The sequence below is a fragment of the Aulostomus chinensis genome, chromosome 24 (genome assembly GCF_037954235.1).
Source record: "Aulostomus chinensis isolate RoL2024-O1b breed Wild chromosome 24, RoL_Achi_v1.0, whole genome shotgun sequence".
Classification (NCBI taxonomy): Eukaryota; Metazoa; Chordata; class Actinopteri; order Syngnathiformes; family Aulostomidae; genus Aulostomus; species Aulostomus chinensis.
In genome coordinates this window covers 1,258,054-1,276,449 of record NC_141343.1, presented here as the reverse complement: position 1 = coordinate 1,276,449, position 18,396 = coordinate 1,258,054, and the positions used below count along the sequence as shown (strand labels likewise).

The following is an 18,396-nucleotide window of genomic DNA, read 5'->3' as shown; positions in this document are numbered from 1 at the left end:
CAAAATAAATGTACTGCGTTCATTCACTGACATCTGGAGCTTCGTCCAGACTCCTGGCAAATCAGATCCACGCATTTTATCCACAAGAACTTAAAGTGACCAGTTTTCAGGGAGAAACAGGTTGCATTTCTAGAAATCTGATTCGTGTTAGATTTCAAACCACCTCAAAATGTGGCATGGATTATATTTTTCTGTTGTTTTTTTTTTCAGCCCAGACCAAGTTTGAAAATCTGATTTGGGCTGCAGTCTGAAAAAGCCCTTAGAGACTGAGTATCATGCTTAAGGACTGGGAATCAAACCCTCCAATCACCTGAAAGCCACACCACCACCTGAGCCATGACACCCCAAACTCACCTGAATACTGCAAATACTAATATTGTAGAGCTGTTTAGTCAATAGTGTTGCACGTATATAGATTTCTTTTCCCAGGATTCAGACTCTATTTGTTTTTTCCAAGAACAGGGAACAAAGCAACAGCCTAGAAAAGCCTTGGGGGCTGACTGACTGACTGACTGACTGACTGACTGACTGACTGACGTTCCATTGTTGAAAACACATGCTTGGGTGTTGCACCAGCAGCAGTCGCAGTGTCTGCACAGTGATGCAGTTGCATGAATCTGGCATCACTTGGCTCGCCTTGTGTGGTCGGAGCTTTTTTCTCACTCAGACAGAAGTGGAAATAGGGGATTTGTAGAAGGAATGAAATGCACTTTTTGTTCCACTGTCTTTTCTCTCACTGTCTATTTTAAGGGTGTGTCCTTCAAGTGTCCAGATTTTACTGGGACTAATGAATGTAGACTAATTTCCGCATTATCAGGGTGCTTTATGTTTTAAGGGTTGAAGAAACACAAAGAATCGCACAATGAAATGCAAAAGTCAGTATTTTTATAGTTCATTAGCGTTCCCTCAACCAAAAGCCAACAACATTTTTATATTGGATTTTAATTACTGTCTAAAAATAAACTGTGGCTAACAAATGTTTTCCTTCACAAGATTTGGCTAATGAGTGCCACTTCTCAAGCAACTGCCATTTTAGACAACAAAAGAGTTTCTAAATTCACATGTAGCATTTAAAAACATGTTTTACATCTTATAACAAGATTTAAAAATATCTTAATCATGTGCTTCAGGCACACCATTCAACAGTGTTCAACCTTGCTAACTTATGCTAACAACAATGCCAGTTTCTTGGTTTTATGACTCCTTCCTGTCCATTCCTGTATTTATTGTTTGTTTTGTTTGACATGTATGAAGTTGATTTATATCTGTTCTTTTGCTGACATTGAATTATTGTTCAGAATTTGTTGAGTGTGAAGAATTGTAGGCTGAAAGAATAAATACCTTTAAGAAATACTTGAACCAAAGACATAATTAGCACCAAACTAACTAGCTGTTTGGCCTCTTTAACTCATTGTTTTGCTTTTAGGGCCAGAAACTCTAGTGTATTGGGTAAAAGTCATTGCTGCCATCTAATTAATTTCCAGAAGCAGCTGGTTTGTTGTTTTCAAACCGGTGTACCTATTAATGTACCCAGCAAGCACCACTCAGATAGTTAGCAATGCAGTTGGTAACTAGCAGGTGGAAATGGTGGAGTAATTATCAGCTAAAGAACCTGACTGTTCTCAAATTTTTCTTATCAAACACTTTTTATTCATACTTGAAACCAGCCAGGACCCATAAAAAGATAATTGTTTTGTTGTATCTTTTTTTTTATTAAAATGTGTTAAATCTTTTTGAGGGGATTTTCATGTTTTCATGTTAAGTTCTGCCATGGTACAGCCCAACGTTAGCAGTTGGCCTGCTAACTGAGCATCGTAAATGAGTGGTGCCGTTTGAAAGATGGATTTTAAAAAGCAATAAATTATTATTGGTATTTTTTTGTGAACTTAAATTGATTTGATGTAGATTAATATTCGACTTAATTAAAAAACATGATTTCCCTTAGAAAATGTGTGTTTCAGAGGTGGCATGGTAGTGGTCAGCACAGTCACCTCACAGCAAGAAGGTTCTGGGTTCGAGTCCCAGCACGGGCTGCTGTACGGGATCTTTCTCTGTGGAGTCTCCATGTTCTCCCTGTACCTGTGTGGATTCTCCTGGGTACTCTGGCTTTTTCCCACAGTTCAAAGACATCAATTGGGGACGAGGCTGATTGATACTCTAAATTGACCGTAGGTATGAATGTGAGTGTGAATGGTCGTCTGTTTATATGTGTTGGTCCTGCGATGGACTGGTGAACCCCACTTTCACCCGAAAGCTGCTGGGATAGACTCCACCACCCACGACCCTTAACAGGATAAGCAGAGGAAAATGGATGGTTGGATAGAATGTGAGTATCAGTTCTAATTTTTACACCTCCACCCTCGCACCGCAAAACCCATAAATACTGTTCTAAAATTTACATGCCGTGCTTTAAAAAGTATAAAACATATGTTAATCGAGGTCTGACAAAGATTAAAGCATTGCAGCAGAACATATTTGCACGTTAGACCTACAGGGCGCAAATGGTATTAAAATATGATCATTAAGTTACAAAAATGTCACAGTTAAATCAGATATGTGTCTATTTGTCAGCCTAGCAACCAAACTTCACATGTGAGAAGCCTAAATGAAAACACATTACAGCATCTAGAGGGACTGAGGCCCGGGTGTGACATCATTGTGTCACATTCCCAGTGAAAATGGGATGCAGCCATTTGGAAAAAATTCATCTCAGTGAGGGGTCACAATCCGCTGCCAGTAAATTCATGACGAAATGCGCTGTAGGATTTTAGGAGATAAACATCTGAGGACAGGGATCAACAAGTCAAAAATTAAGCTGCCCTGAATGAAGCTGCTTAGGGGAAAATAAAACATTTAAATGTATCTTTCATCTTTGACCATTTCTTCCAAATGCAGGTGTTTCCGCAAAGGCAAGTTAGAGGATCTAGCAGAAGGGAAGAGACTGTCTGGCAGGTTTCATGTGCAAAGAACTTGAATTCCGCCTTCATGATATAGCTGCATATAGGACGAGGCATCTTTTCTGTCTCGTGCGTGCTATAAAAAAACAAAATAATACAAATTCTTTGCTTTGCTTGTGCAGAAAGCACAAGGCACCAGGGCGGTTTGACGGCACAGGATGTTTGCATCCAAAACTCTCAAATCATCAAGTGACGAGTGACACGTAACACTTCAAACCTAGAACACAAGAAAAAAGAACGACATGACGTGACGCTAGATGACAAGCCCTGCAGTTCAGGGATCCACCTGAAGGTCTGGCCTCACTCTAGGTCATCTGGATCTACGTGCAAATCAAAACCAACGCCAACTTAGACGGATGCTTGCGGTCTTAAAACGGAAGTGTGTGAAAATAGTTTTACGTAATAGGGGAGACCAGGGTTAGTTGGTACACTCCTCAGCCTTATTTCCATCCATCCATTAAGGGGGGCTGAAGCCTATCCCAGCTGACATTGGACGAGAGGCAGGGTCCCCCCTGGACAGGTTGACACCAGTCACAGGGCCATCAGGAGCAGGTCTCAGGACCTTGCTAAAGGATACTTTGACATGGTCGACCAGGAAGTGAGGATCGAACCAGCAACTCTTTGGTTGCTCAACGGCCACTCTTCTTCAGAGTCCCTTTGCTGTGTGAGGGTGTGACAGTTAAAGTTAAGAAATATCATAAAATTGAATCAATTCTAGTTCTGTTTTTCTTTTTCTTTTTTGGCCAGCTGGGTGAGAATGTAAAGGAAACAACATATCAAGAGCGGCTTAAAAAAATAAACGTATTACAGTTGGTAGTTGGTAGTTGGAGGAAATTAAAAGACATGGAGACAGACAACCTGATGATGTGACACCTCCGGCCCAAGGCAAGCAGATGCACAAAAACAGAAGTGAACCAATAAAGTGTTAGATGCTGTGTGTGTATATGTGTGTGTATATGTGTGTGTGTGTGTGTGTGTGTGTGTTTCCAGACTCTCAGGACACTATAATGACACTTCACCAAAAACACAGGTTTCATCTTCTCTACAGGAAGTGAAACACAGCAAGAACATATTTGTCTTTGTTCATGAACTAACACGTCCCGATGGATGGTTTGTGTGTGTGTGTGTGTGTGTGTGTGTGTGTGTGTATGTGTGTGTGTGTGTGTGTGTGTGTGTGTGTGCGTGTCTATTTGGTTGTTTGTGGGGTTTTTTTCCCTCTCACTTACCTTAAACACATCTCCATAGGTGCCGCACCCGATCCTGTGGATTAACTCGTAGTCCTCTAAGGGGTCGAGGAATGACACCCCTATCCTGTCCATGTTTGGAGAGGACACCTCTGGGTGCTGCGTGCGCGCAAACCTCGCGGGGCTCCTACTCACACATCCCAGCTGCTCCTCTTCTTCTTCTCGGTGGTGTGGTCGTAAAAAGAAGTAGCTTAATGAGAAGTCATAGAGATCCGACAAATTGCTGGTGTATAGATCCGACACGACTCTTCAGTGACCCAAACACACACACGCACACACAAACACACACATACATACATACACACACTACCACACACACTGACGCAGCGTCTAGGTGCCAACAGTCTCGAGCGCTGCTGCTGCTGCTGCTGCTGGAGGAGTCAATCACGCATGAGCAAGCACGCTGCACACATCCAGGGGCGGTGCTAGTGATTCAGAGGCCCCGGGTTGGCCGGTGAGAGACCCTTCTTCATTTTACTGAACTGATAAAGAGAAATATGTTCTTATAAGGAGGTCGTTTTTCCGTTTGTTTAAATTTAAGACTGTTAAAAGTGCAAAAGACATCAATGAGAAGAAAATGAATGAATTTGAAAGAAAACGCATCCAAAGGGACTTTTAGGAAGTCTAAATTTAACTGTGTAACAATATCGTAGTGGTGAAATCATTATTTACGACATTTAATCGGGTCAAAATGTTCATCATATTGACATTCAAGCAAGTTGGCTGAAAAACTGTTAAGGATCTCCGAGCCATTAGCATGAGCGTGTTGATATCACACCTATCTGTGTGTCGTCAGACATCAGGAGCTCACAAGTCGTCAGGTGACGGATTAAACTGAAAAATGGTTGAGAAACAAAAAGTTTCGTTCCGTAGTTCCTTCTCAAATAGTATTCCAAAAGGGGCTGAAAAGCCATGCTGAGGTGGCCAATTTTCTGCTTGACTTTAAGCTAATGTTTGCTAACAAATAATTGCCAACCACTAAACTTAGCAACTTTCAATTCTGACAGGTTCATGTTGTTATTGTTGTGGTGTGTCATCAGCGAATGTATCACAGTGAGATCGATCACAAGAACTGTTTGTCTTATTACCGCTATTCCAACTGTAACTATAGGTGGTTAGTTGGGTAAACCTGGTCACCAGAATAGATCAGTGCATTCAGAGTGAGAGCGACACCTGCTGACCTCGAGGTGTACATGTTGTGCATTTCACTTCTCGTTCGTAGGCTATATCTTCAACTAATGTTGAAATGTTGTTGCTTTGTCATGATAAATGTTTCACCATGTTTGTTGAGACAAACTTTCCATCCTTCTTACTCCACGATGCTCCCTGGTGGGTATCAGTAGGTGGGATAATGGTTGTGATTCATATATTCTTATTCCGTGCTGTCTGCATCCGTCCATGAGATAAATTTAACCAAGTTTCACATACAAACCTCTCTCCAAATCATTTATAGTCCAGGCTTGATATAAAATCTAAGACAAATTGACTTACAATTGCAATTACAAGTTTTTGAACAGTGGAAGAATATAGTGACAAATGATCCAAAGCCTCTCTCTTCCACCTGTAAACTCATGTCTTTACGCATCGATTGATCATTGGACGTCATGGCACTCTAGTTTCACCGGGTCTTTATTACTTGCAGATACAAAAACAAGAACAAAAACCACCAGTCATCAAGCTAATACGACATAGCAGGGCCACCTAACGTGGCTCCGTCTCAACAGTGCATGGTCTTTCTGGTCTTCTCTAATCATTAGAAACAGGCCTAGCTCAGCTCCTCCCTAAACTAAAGGCCATCTACTTTAGAAAAGAACAAAGGCAAAGTAAGGCAACATAGAGCTAGCAAGAAAGAAGCTGTCGATAGAGCTGAAGTGGACAATGTTACACAGTAACTATCCTAAATTAATCACTTCCAAGGTTTCAGTCAATAATACCAGATTTCTAGCAATACGAATTGATATCTGCACGTCAGTTGAATTCAGGTCATAACTTTGGCTTCCAACATCCACACTGCAGGTTGCTGAGAGGTGATGAGTCAGCCAGAATGTTTCTGAGCAGTAGAGACTGGATGAATTGCGCCCACCTGATGCGTGACACCTCACTCAGATCATCAGTGCAAGTCAAAGATATTGCTTGGAATTATGAGGGTTTTGACTGAATGGGACCTCTGGAGGAAACACTGGTAAAAAACAAACAAACAAAAAAAACACTAAAAACAAAAGCAAGTTGATGGAGCATTTGTGCTGCTGCTGCTGTTCACAGTATGGATCTCAGGAGGACTCCTACAACAATCAGAATGTCTAAAGTGATTTGCGCTGCCGCTTCATGAAGGACATGGAGTAGTCCCCGGCCGGCGTGCTCTTCTGCCTCTTCATCTGGACCTGAGACTGGGCGGTGAGCTGCAGCTTGATGGCACTGGAGTTTACCTTGGCTGCACACAGCAGCTCCTTCATCCCCTTCATCTTCTCGCTCTGGAAGACAACGACCGGAGTAGCTGAGGAGGGTGAAGCCTGTTGCTGGGATGAGGGCGAGGGCGCCGCGTCTGGGCTGGGGGACTTGGGTTTTCCTTCAGTGTCGCCTCCTCGCTGACTCTGGGAGGAACGGCGGCGACCCCCTCCTTCGCCCACCTTCTTGGGCTGGGCTGGTGTGGCCTGAGAGGCCGGGGAGGTGGGAGCAGCAGGGAGGGGGGAACTCTGCTCCTCCAGTTTGGACTCCCTCCTGGGGCCTCGCCTGCGTCCCTCTCGGGGATCTTCGCTGGACTGGTCGTCATCATCCTGAGACTCCGGCTCTTTAGTGATGATTGACACTTTCTGACGAACCTTGAGAAAAAAAAGACAAACATTTTAGCTTCATGAGGTGAATACCTTAACAGGGAAAACCTTCCAGCCAGAGTGCTTGCATCCCACAGGCTTTATGTTGATGAACTTGTTGCATTTTAATGCCAATTTACTGGGTCATCACGCCTGCTACATATTTTACATTCTCGTGCTCTTTGGTTCTAGAGGGTGCTGAGATAATCAGAAGAGAACCCCAAACGCATCACACCTGCGTCTGAGTTAGCTGGTATCATTTTGAAGGTCATGGCAGTCTTTCTCACCTGAGCATCAAAGCGGCTCAGAGACTGGACCAAGTAGGTGGCCCAGCCCACGTGGAGGACGGGGGTGGGACTGCCCTCCTCCCATTTGCAGATGCCGTCATAGAAACACAGCAGGTGGGCAAAGCATTCTGGGTCCTGCAGTGCAGAGAGAGCTGCTGCCTGCTTGGGGTGCTCCTGCAGAGAGACAAATGGAAGGAAAGTTGAAGAACACATCTGAAGATGATCTAGACTGCACTGGGATCTGATACATGATAAAAATGTTGACTATATTCAAGCTGCAAGAAAGAGTAAATATAAAAATTATGATAAATGCAGTATCTAACTGCACATCTGGTTCCATTGTTCTGCAGGACCACACGCTTGGGGTTTCCCAGAGACGCGTGATCTCTCAGAAAGCATGGCTTCAGATATAAATGAAGATGGGGGTCTGTCGTCAGCAGGTTGCACTCGAGTGTGAAACACTTACTCTGGATGCAGTAATAGTTGAGAGGAGAGAATTTGCATGCATCTATAAATCTATTTCAGTCATTGCTCAAGGCTTGTGACAGGAGGCGAGAGTCACAATAGAAATTTTTCCTACCTCCTGTAAAATCAATCTGACCTGGGAGTTTTGTATGCTGTTCTAACATCATCCTCTTGCTGCTTACCCTATCGGCTCCTTCTCCGGTTTCACCACCTTCCCCGGGGCTCTCCGCCGCCGCAGCTGTCTCCTTCAGCAGTGTAGGGATAACATCATTTGCAATGTCAAAGAATTCCTTGTAGATCTCCTCATCCTCACGGAAATAGTTATAGCTGCAGGAACAGGTAACAAAGGAGAGGAGCTTATAGGATCGGCGAGAGAGAAAACACAGCAGATGAAGATAAATGCCTTAAGTTCAACCATGACAGATAAAAATCAAGAAGCTGGGGGTGAACGTTGATCTGTAACATGTTAATGTTTTTATTGAGATGTTAAGACCACCTAGACTACAACACGTCCACATTTATGAAATCTACCACTCACACACCCTTGTGTCGATGGTGTTTCAGAGGAAAAGGCTGAAGCAGCAGAACAATGAGGGAGCAGGAAAAGGAAGCTAATAGATGAGGGAGGAATGTGTCGTCTGGTGGGTCACTGGTGGTATTTTTAGCTGCCGTGTTTCAGGGGAGGAAAGAGTGAGGATGTGACGCTGGACTCCTGCCTGAGCCACCACACCCTCTCAGGCTGAGTGGTACTGAAGCAGGACAAACATTTGAGAGGTAAAGCACGACTTAGAATGTCAACCAGGCACCCCACTTCCAAGTGTTACCTCATTCATGACGACACTTTGAAATCAAGTACCTGACCTGGAACATTTATTGAGATGCTTGCATCGGTCAATGAAAAGGTGTGAGTTGACTGCCACCTGGTGTTCAACCAGTGAAAGAGATGAGACTCTTCTGTTGGATGATCAGGTGATTATCTCATCTACAATCAGCAGAGACACGGAGCAGATGTGGGGAAAATGAAGGGCAAGATGCTTCAAGGAGGTGGAATGTATGATGAAAAAGGGTCTTACAAGGGTATTGAGTTACTGTAAATATCGCAATATTTTCAAAGGCTTGATGAAAAAGCCATTTTTTTCTTTATTGTCAAGATTGACATCTTCCAGAGTAAATCCAGTATTCAAATGTGCTCCTTATCAATTACCACTAGTCGATACTTTTTAAACAAGATTTTATAAGATATATATATGAAAAAACGGAATATATGTAAATTATTATTTATAATGCTTGTGAGCCTTCAGAAAATAAACAAAGGTTTTTGTTTCCATTGGAGGTGGGTTCTTTTTTCAAATGCAAGCACCAACATGTGACTCCACAAAATGGAATTACATTTATGTCATAAGGCAAGTGAGCAACAAAACATACACACGAGCCCATTATTTTGGGTCACACTTGCTGAACTTAACTGCAGTGAGCACTTTTTTTAGTCCATGCGCACAAACTTATCCGCGAGAGGTGCAGGAAGGTGTAAGTGTGTAAAAAATACACAGCAATGGCTAAAAATGTCACCTCGTGTGAATACTGAACCCTACAGCATGATCACTAGCAGCTGCTCTGCTTGTAGTGAGCTCTGGCTCTCGATGCTCAGTTCTGCTCACTCTTGTCACAGATTTTGACCGTTTTAGGGCGGAAACCAAGGCAGGAATCGCCCGTCAGTCTTATGATTGGCCATCTCCCACAATGACACACCCCCACAAGGGCGCTTTTTCTTTCTGTTGTTGTTGATGATGTAGTGACACCTGAAGAATTACAAGTCATAACATTAGTGATTATTATCAACAATAATAATCATTATAATAATAATCTAATCAAGTAGATTGTTTAATAAGTGTTGGAGCTTCTTTAACCTCTCCAACACTTCCTTCATTTTCCATGCACCTTGGCGGTTGTTAAAGCTGTGCCAGGACTCCTGTAAATGTCTCAATATACATTTTTGTCATGAGCGATGACTGAAAATCATCCTGGCTCAGAAGTTTATAAGCTATATAATAATTAGCCTTTGTCTTGTCAGTATAATTTATAACAGTGAAGCAGAACAGCTTGCAGGAGGACTGACTGATCCTGTTGCTGTGAGGGTGTCAGTAGGAGCCTCGTCTCTGCCCAGGTATGTGGGAAGATGCTTTTTCAAGACTTAATACTGAAAACACAGTTTTTTATTACTATCATTATTATTTTTATTATTATGATTGAGGACGCAAAACAATTAAGTCTTCCTTAAAAACTTGAACTTATCCTTCAAAAGCCCTCATACATTGTAGAAAGACGATCACCTCCCCCGCTGGTCGGCCCTCAACCTCACTAGTAGCCAGACCATCAAAAGTATAAACATGAATAAAAACAAGAATAGACACTGAATCATTTGGCACAAAGAGCAGCTAATTGGGGATCAACAGCAGCCAACTAGCTAACAAAACGAAAACCTGAAGTCGCAATTCTCAGACTAAAACTACTAGGGGAGGCCTTGTTCAGTCCTCAGCAGAAAGGATGGCATGTTTACTGGTTCTTATTTAGAAATCGCAGCGTGTTAACAGGCTCTGGGGTCAGTCTGGTGAACGGTTTGTTGACTGAGAGACCTGCTCGGGCAGTAGCGCTCTCCCAGGAATGCAGAGATGGAGCCACACTAGAGAAGCCAGCCTCAGACAACAGTGATTATTATTATATCAATTTAACTGATGGTGTTGATTGCTGAGAGTTTTGATTGTCAGCTCGTTTAAACAAGCAGAAATATTAAGGGAAATCATCTACCTTTTTTTAAAAGCAAATTTAACGTCTAATCATCAAAAACCATCTGATACAGCGAGGGAGGGTGAGAAAGTGTGATCCAAATTGTCTCTAATTCAACTAACATTTATTCAGTTTGAAAGAAAACAGGTTATTTGTATCCTACAGCACCTAAACCCTTAGACTGTGTGTGTGTGTATGGCTTTTATTTCTCTTCTTCTCACTAGTGTTACAGAGAAAATTAAAATTCGGTGGAGGTGTGTAAAATCAAAGTGAACTCACTCCTGCATGACCTGGGCAGCCTCGGACCAGGCCCTCAGAGCTTCCCGCACATTCCTGTGTCTGTAGTGGAAACCAGCCAAGTACATGTAGGGGTAGATGTGCTCGTTGTTGTAGTGCCTCTGAGCAGAACTCACAGCCTGGAACGCAGTAAAGACAGAAAAATATATTCCTGTTCATCATCCTGATCTGTGAAGAAATACGTTTACTGCAGACAATGGCAAATTTAATAGGGATTCAGTGATATGTAGTTCCTACGACTCTAAAGGGTTCACATCTCACTGGATCATCAACAACCAATTTAGTAATTCAACTGCTACTCTTCCTCTTGTTTTGAATATGACTAGTAGCGCTGACCTCGTGTGGTTGGTTTTGGTAAGCGCAAGTCTGATTCTGTTCCACAGAAAAATAAATACAGCTGTTGAAACAGAACACAGGGGCGGCGTGGCTTGGCGGTAGAGTGGCCGTCTAGCAACCGAAGGGTCATTGGTTCAATCCTAACATCCTCCAATGACCCTGTCCAAGTATCCTTGAGGAAGATACTGAGCCCCTAATTGCTCCTGATGGGCCTGCAACGGATTGGCGACCCGTCCAGGGTGAACCCCGCCTCTCCCTCAATGTCAGCTGGGACAGACTCTAGCCCCCCCCCCCCCCCGACAACCCTTAACAGATAAGCTGTGTAGGAAATGGATGGATAGAAGGAAACAGAAAAATTGTTCTCAGAGGTTACATACTATTTCTGGCAAGTACCTACTGAATCGTACCTTGAGGTGGATTTTCAGTGGGTTCTCCTTGCCAGGGATTGGATCCTGGTCCTCCAGGTCTGCTAGAGTTCCCATGGCCATTGGATATCTGGTGCACAGTACAGCAGGTCAGTGATACAGACTTCTGCTGCTCCGTATCAATCTTTTTGTGGTGGGCAAGCAGGTAGGTGTGTACACAGACTAAGATAATCAAATGTTTACAGCTGAGTTTATCTTCATTAACAAGCACTCTCACCTGTCTAGGTCACCTCGTTCATACAGCAACCAAAGCAGTTTCTGATTTAAACAGAGACACAAGAAAAAAATGAAAAAGCACAACTTTATGAATGGAATTCAGAGTTTTACGATGGTTCTGTAGAAGACCGCATGGTAGAGTCACAAACGGCTCCCCTTCAAACAAGGTCATAACTATTCCACTATTCCTCACTTCTTGATTTAGAAATGAGCAGCTCTGGATCGTCTTCGTCTTTAATCAATGGTGACAGTAATGCGTTGATAAACCTAAGTTTAAAGTGTGATATAAGGAAATGTTTCAACAAACAACAAAATAAGGTCATGGTTCACACAGGATTCAAATGTTGGTGACGAGGAACCGTCATCACGTCCATCGGGGCTCTTGCATGAGGCGCAAGTACAGTGTTTTCGATTTGAGAAATCAATGTGAGAAAACGGATGTTGCAAATCACAACTTGCATGATGCAGTTTTGGAGAAAGGAGTTTGAGAAAGAAAAGGAATGAAACCAGATTGCAGACCACAGCTATAAAAGTAGGCCGCAGCAGAAATACAGGCCGTTTTCACCGCTGAGTGAATTTTCGTGCTGCTGCTTTGATCGATTTCCTTGGCCGTTTATCTGCACTGCTGTTTGTTTAACTGTTTATTACCCCCACCAAAGAGGTCAGTCATATTTTGCAGGATTGATCAAAAAGTATAGGGTTGATTTTCAAAGAGTGTAGGAGTTTCTCCTCCACTGCACCGCTTCATCTGTGCAGTGGAGATTAAATATTTTTAATGATTAAAGTAATAACTCATTAAAGTTACTGGCTTTGATCCAAGGGTATAGAACTTTTTCCCCTCAGTTTTTATCTTTGTTTTTTACTGGCACCTTGGCATATCCTCCAGTTCTGAGTGAACCCCCCAATAATTTAAAAAGCCCAAAATATGAGGCAGATCTGTTCGGTTTGACAGAGGGAAATATTTTTTTATTACATGGGGGGGGGGGGGGGGGGCTGTCAGTGATTAAGGACAGGTCAGATCACTATTAGAGCAACGATTTTCTCCTACTCATTAATGATTTAATTTTTAATATTAACCAACTGTTATAAATAATTATATTTCTAAGCTATACTTCCCAGAGCTGCAATTTTTCCCCCTCTTCCTCTTTAGCATTTTGGTTATTCCAGTCTCTGGGAAGCTCATTTTTCAAATGTTGTGTGAGGGGGGAAACCAGATACACAACCGTTTACTGTGCGTCGTGAGGGACGGGGATGTTCAGCGTAGATACCCTGAAACCCTATTAATTAACTAAACTTAATCGAAAGTAGTTTTTCCTCAACAGTTCTTAATCTTTATTTTTTCCAGCACATTGTGAGTGTAGTAATCGGCTCAAGGTGGTGTGTGTTCACCTGCTGGAGCTGCAAGAGCTCGGAGCTGTCAGTGTGCAGGTCCAGTGACGGGTTGATGGCACAAACCATGAAGGCCACCTCCATGTTTCGGTCACATCTCATGTAAGAGCCCTTGAGATACAGCCAACTCTGAGAGACAGACAGACAGACAGACAGGATCAGTGACCAGTGGTTATTTCCCAATCTAAACAGTGATATGCTCATTTTCTGAGACACAACTGCAGACAAGCTGTACCTTCTCATTCACTCCAGCAGTGACCGTTTGTCCCCGTCTGTCTTCGTTACCCTTGCCGTGCCACGTGACTTCGGCTGTTTCTTCACCGTTTTTGCCGAAGATGACCCAAGCGTGGTCCTCTGACAACGCCAGGTGCACATCCTTCAGACCAAGGACCTGGCAGGCAGCCACCACTGCAAATGCCACCCCAGAGCTGTCCAATTTGGTACCTTAAATGACAGAACATAACTTTTGCTACTTTAACAATGTTTGATTAAAGTTTACACACAGCATTTAAATGTATTTAAAACTTCAATCTAAAACTTGCATGTCATACCAGTGATGAGACTAAAGAGGGACTGGATGTGGGCTCTGTCTTTGAAGTAAGAACGGCTGAGACTGTTCCAGATCACATCTGACACTTTTTTCACCAGCTCCCTGCTTGACCCAGCAGCAGTCCTCCGGTACTGGGACAGGTCCACAGCCCCACGGATCTGGGCTGTGAAGCGCTCGTACAATGCAGAAATCATACCCAGCTCCACCGTGGGGAAGCAGGAATTTGGACAGTCTGGTTCCAGTGGTTCAAACCGTACTCCAGGAACATTTATGGGGATGACCCGGTTCACAGCCAGGAAGTGCTCGACAAAACCCAGGACCAGGGAGAGAAGGGCTAGGTCTGGCTCAGACTTGTGGAGCTCGGCATCAAACAGTTGAACCACGCCATCAATCCCCCGCAGGGGAAAGTGCCTCTTCTGTGCCGAGTGCAAACCCATTCTATCCACCGTCAGTCAGCACACTGATGTTCTCCTCTCCTGCTGGACTGAAGACAACAGATCAGCCAGAACGATTTAGCATTAAAGCAAAGAGATTTCTCAAAAACTAAAAGATTAAGACAGCTATCATTAGGTTAATGTCAAGAAATATTGAACTGGCAGTGTGACACTGTTTCTATCATTGCTAATTATCAACGCTGTTTTTGACACTCAGGCCGAATCTATCAAATGTAAATGAGTTAAGGTGACAAATTATTAATGTATATAATAAAATAAGGATTTAGAGTCAACTAATCATTGAAATAAATACATTTCTCTCTCAAACAGATAAAAACATTAAAAAAATCCTCACAGGAGGGATGTACAAACACATTTTTATAAAATTTGTAAGCAATTTTGTTCTTAAATAATGCAAATCTGTTTTTTTACAGCTTTTCCATTATTTTACAGATAAATCCAGAGACATCAGATCCACAAAATTTGAAACTGAAGTAGATTAATCAGCCCAATAATAAATAAAACACAATCACAATCTTTCAAGGGTTAAAAAATAATAGAGCTTCATTCCATCAAAACAATAAATGTGACGCCTGGATTTTTCTTAGACCACAAAATCATTTCATTTACAGTAATGCTGGAAAATTTCCTACATATCAATATGTAACAATTTATACTGAAATCTCTCTTGGATGTTTCTTTTTGTGCTTACCTCACTGTGTGTGTTTAGCAAATCCCAACATTTAATAAGCAGCTTTTGGAATTAAAAGACTGCTTATGTAACTTAAAAGCCAAATCGTCTTTCACCGATAAGGAAAATATCATTTATTTTTGTAAATATATGAAGTTATGGTCAACTGTCCCTTTAATTCAGACCCATCGTCATTGATTAGCAGCTAATTTTTAATCCTAACAATGCTTTTGGAGAGATAAAGGTACATCTCGTTAAACAAATTGAAATAAACTGACCCACAGTTCCGCAGCTTGACTCGTTGCGTAATGTTGGTTACATCAATACAGCTATCAGAGGCTATATGGCGCTTTGGTGGGCGGGGCGCTGCCGCTAACTACGTATATTCAATACAGAGCAGATGGTGCCTTTTGAATGATAGTGATGGAAACTGCTACGCCGGGAAAGCCCCCACCATGTCCACACTGCTCACTACACACCGAAATACTACGTTTGGTTAGTAATTTAATTGGCCCGACTGGCTGGCGCGACGTGACGCTAACTAGCTAACTTTACTTAGTTATGTTAACACTAGCTGCCTTTTTAAAAGCTTCAAATCGGCATGGGTTTGCCTTAAAAACCCCAAGTTCACACAAGCGTGCTTAAGTGCTGAGACTGTTTAAGTCAGAGAGGAAGTCACAGGCTGTAACAAACAACCCGGGAGCGGGTGACTGAATGAAAGCTATATACAGCCGCCGCTAACAAGCTAACGAGCCGCTAGTTAGCCTAACTCGCCACTTTTGGATAACCAGTTAACGTTAGCGTTCTCGCCAAATACTCCCACACAATATACTGCGATACTCGTCGACTTGAACCTCGAGCCGGTATGGAAACTGAGCAATGGGTATGAAAGAACATACCAGTTTTCTTACTGTCCCAGCCACATGTTTTTGTTTGTGTCCCCCTTCTTTTGCCGCGCAGTTCAGTCTGCCTGAAAAGTCTGTTGGAGTGCGTAAGTACGTGTGCGTACTAGAGCAGATTTCACAGCGGCCAGTCCAGCGCGGTAGCGCGCAGATAGACCCATCCCCTTTAGATGTAGATCTACATAACTCACTGGCGGGCCCCTCTCGTATGTGACGGGAAATGTAGTTCAAAACTTTTGAATCCGTGAATGCCATCAACAGAGGGCGCCTTTGTTACGCCGCGTTAAAAATGGCAGAGAACAGAGCAAAGGTAAGTAAACATTACATCATGGAAAACAGGCTGCAGTAAAACCATTTATTTGAGAGATGAATAAAAGTGAGCTGTATACCTTAGAAGTTACATCATAATTGTATTCAATCAACTTTTTTTACATGGCAATTTGACAATATCCAGTTTTAACACAAATTCTCATTCCAGTTTATTAGTTTGAAATAAGGGCAGGTCATATTAATGAAAAAAATCCATGTAAACATTAAAAATCATAAGCAGAAGCTCATGTACATCTACTAGGTCCTTGGCAGGTTGATTTTAACTACAAACATTTCTAGAGGAACGTCACAATACAAGATGAAAGGTAACAACTGAGACTTAGTAATGACATACGCAAAATAAAAATTAAACTAGCACTATAAATGACGTTGCAAACCAGTGCTTGAATAAAAAAAATGTTACCGATAATGTTAAGATACAAAGCAAACGGCTAAAACACCGGTCAGCCAAATCGACATGTATGTTTACTTGAATATCACTGTCATCCAGTGGCCGAAATACAAAAAACTTTTTGTTCAGAGCCATGTTCAGGAATATTCGCCCTGCTGCTTTCAGGTGCTGTTCAAATTATTCATTACTCACATGACGTCATCAACAAACTACAATCACCACGTAACACTGTGATTTTTATTGATATCGCAGTTATGATAAGGTGTTTTGGAAGACAATTACCATGGTGGTAATGATTCTAATGTTGTGTTTTAACCTTACTTTAATTGTTTGTACGTATTCTTTCTATATGTGATGTTGAGTGTAAAATATCCTACTGTACTCGAAAGCCTCCAACCCGACATGTTTTGCCCTCCTTCGTGCTCCGCCTTGTTTCCTTCCATCTCCGCATTTCTCTCTGTGCTTCTCGGACGTAACGGTGAGGTGCGGAACCAAGTCCCACTCTCGGGGGGAAACAGAGGAAAGAAGCTTTTTACATTGTTAGAAAAAAAAACACTTTTAAAACCAGTTTAACCGAGGACGTTGAGAGCTCTTGTGCTTTGACACTAGTTACAGTACGATGGATCCAATGACTCAGTCCGCCCAGATATCCTCGTCCCAAGGGTTCGCCGATGGACAGAATTCTGCTGCCAAAGAATCCAAGCTATCCGGTAAGAAACAGCCCAACGTTAAGTTTGCTAATTGAACATCGTTTCCCCCTCTGTCAGCACACTCTAGTGTCATTGCTTTTGTAGGATTTAACCCATTGAATTAGGTCTGTTGTGGGCCTGGTTGTGAGAGCTTTTATCGGCGGTGATGGGGAACACCTGCGCAGCTCCAACACGCTCCGTGTAGCTGCGGCCTGTACCTTCCCGGAATGTCGAGGAAAAATGTATATTACCGATGCTATTTAAAAAAAAAAAAGAAGCCATATTCTATAACCGATGTGGTAGGGCACACTAGCATAGTAGCCTAGCCATGTTAGCAGCGAAGTACTTGTGAATAGCGGAGCAGATTCGAGAGAGAAAGAAATTACAAATTTTTCGCGGGTTTTTAGAAATGGGCCGAATTGAAATATGTGTACTATTGCCGATTTGGAACTCGTGTTATGATATAGTACCTATGACATAAAATGTGCAAGTTTAATGACAATACGTGCAGTGGTCAAGCGTTACCAGCGCTAAGTGTTGCGCTGCCCCGCACTGCAGATGCGTTGTTAACCGCGCAGCACCTCTTAAAGGCGCATTGTCCCGCTTGACTGTTCATTATGGTAACCAGCCAAAAAACAAAAACAATAACCAATGTGTAAGAAAGCTAGTATTTGTTAGCATCTGACAGCTGTCAGACATTTTGTTGATGTGGTGTCATTTGAAGCTTTTAAGGTTACACAATTTAGGTGAGAATAATTAAAACAGGGGACCAGTGTTGTCGCTCAGGGCCTGATAGGCTGGTTATTGTCTATGAGGGAGTGGCAGCTTCATTATAAGCGTGTGTGTTTGTATTAAGCTCTCTGATTTGAACTCCACAGTTATCAGCCGCTGTGCAACTCAGTGGAAAATCGTGCAAAGCTGTGTTCTGGCATTCCTAATGACTGTAGGCTTTAAACAATTACTCCTCATGTGGTCATGGGCGTCAACTGGATATGGCAGGGTGTGGCTCTGACGTTCAGTGTGATCTTGAAGATGTTTATCACAAAGGAGAGGAATGTAAAAATTAAACTATTCTTGGAATCCACCAATTACAGGACCAGGAATTCTTTCAAATCGCATCATCCTTTTGATGTATGTAAAGATTAAACACAGGCAGCAATCTCCCAGGCAAATGGGCAGCCACGAGCAAATTAGGCCAT

At 42.5% G+C, this 18,396-nt stretch overlaps 3 protein-coding genes across 7 annotated transcripts in view; 1 reads left to right on the top strand and 2 right to left on the bottom strand.

The window, feature by feature from the left end:
* The window catches only part of map4k2 (mitogen-activated protein kinase kinase kinase kinase 2), a 34,919-nt gene extending 30,372 nt beyond the window's left edge, over positions 1 to 4,547 (bottom strand). For all 3 annotated transcript variants that reach the window (XM_086196824.1, XM_086196826.1, XM_086196825.1), the window contains exon 1: positions 4,184 to 4,547. In XM_086196824.1, the coding sequence (XP_086052950.1) occupies positions 4,184 to 4,276 (93 nt within the window). In that variant the 5' untranslated portion in view covers positions 4,277 to 4,547. The remainder of the gene's footprint in view (positions 1 to 4,183) is intronic.
* A 1,271-nt stretch (positions 4,548 to 5,818) lies between these two features.
* Positions 5,819 to 15,942, bottom strand: men1 (multiple endocrine neoplasia I). Of its 2 annotated transcripts, none has more exons than XM_086197005.1 (10): positions 15,785 to 15,942; positions 13,762 to 14,244; positions 13,446 to 13,654; positions 13,211 to 13,339; positions 11,823 to 11,863; positions 11,588 to 11,675; positions 10,827 to 10,963; positions 7,946 to 8,090; positions 7,299 to 7,472; positions 5,819 to 7,020 (listed from the first exon to the last, which is right to left on the bottom strand). In XM_086197005.1, exons 2-10 carry the CDS (start codon positions 14,195 to 14,197, stop codon positions 6,502 to 6,504), a joined length of 1,878 nt encoding a protein of 625 aa, XP_086053131.1. In that variant the 5' UTR covers positions 14,198 to 14,244; positions 15,785 to 15,942; the 3' UTR covers positions 5,819 to 6,501. The 2 variants fall into 2 exon arrangements, with proteins under 2 accessions (XP_086053131.1, XP_086053132.1); XM_086197006.1 differs by lacking the exon at positions 15,785 to 15,942 and adding an exon at positions 15,164 to 15,243.
* Positions 15,943 to 16,914: 972 nt separating this feature from the next.
* rtn3 (reticulon 3) overlaps positions 16,915 to 18,396 on the top strand; it is a 32,255-nt gene continuing 30,773 nt past the window's right edge. Inside the window, exon 1 of one of the 2 annotated variants that reach the window (XM_086196628.1) lies at positions 16,915 to 17,218. In XM_086196628.1, the coding sequence (XP_086052754.1) occupies positions 17,128 to 17,218 (91 nt within the window). In that variant the 5' untranslated portion in view covers positions 16,915 to 17,127. The remainder of the gene's footprint in view (positions 17,219 to 18,396) is intronic. The other variant, XM_086196629.1, reaches the window with a different exon arrangement.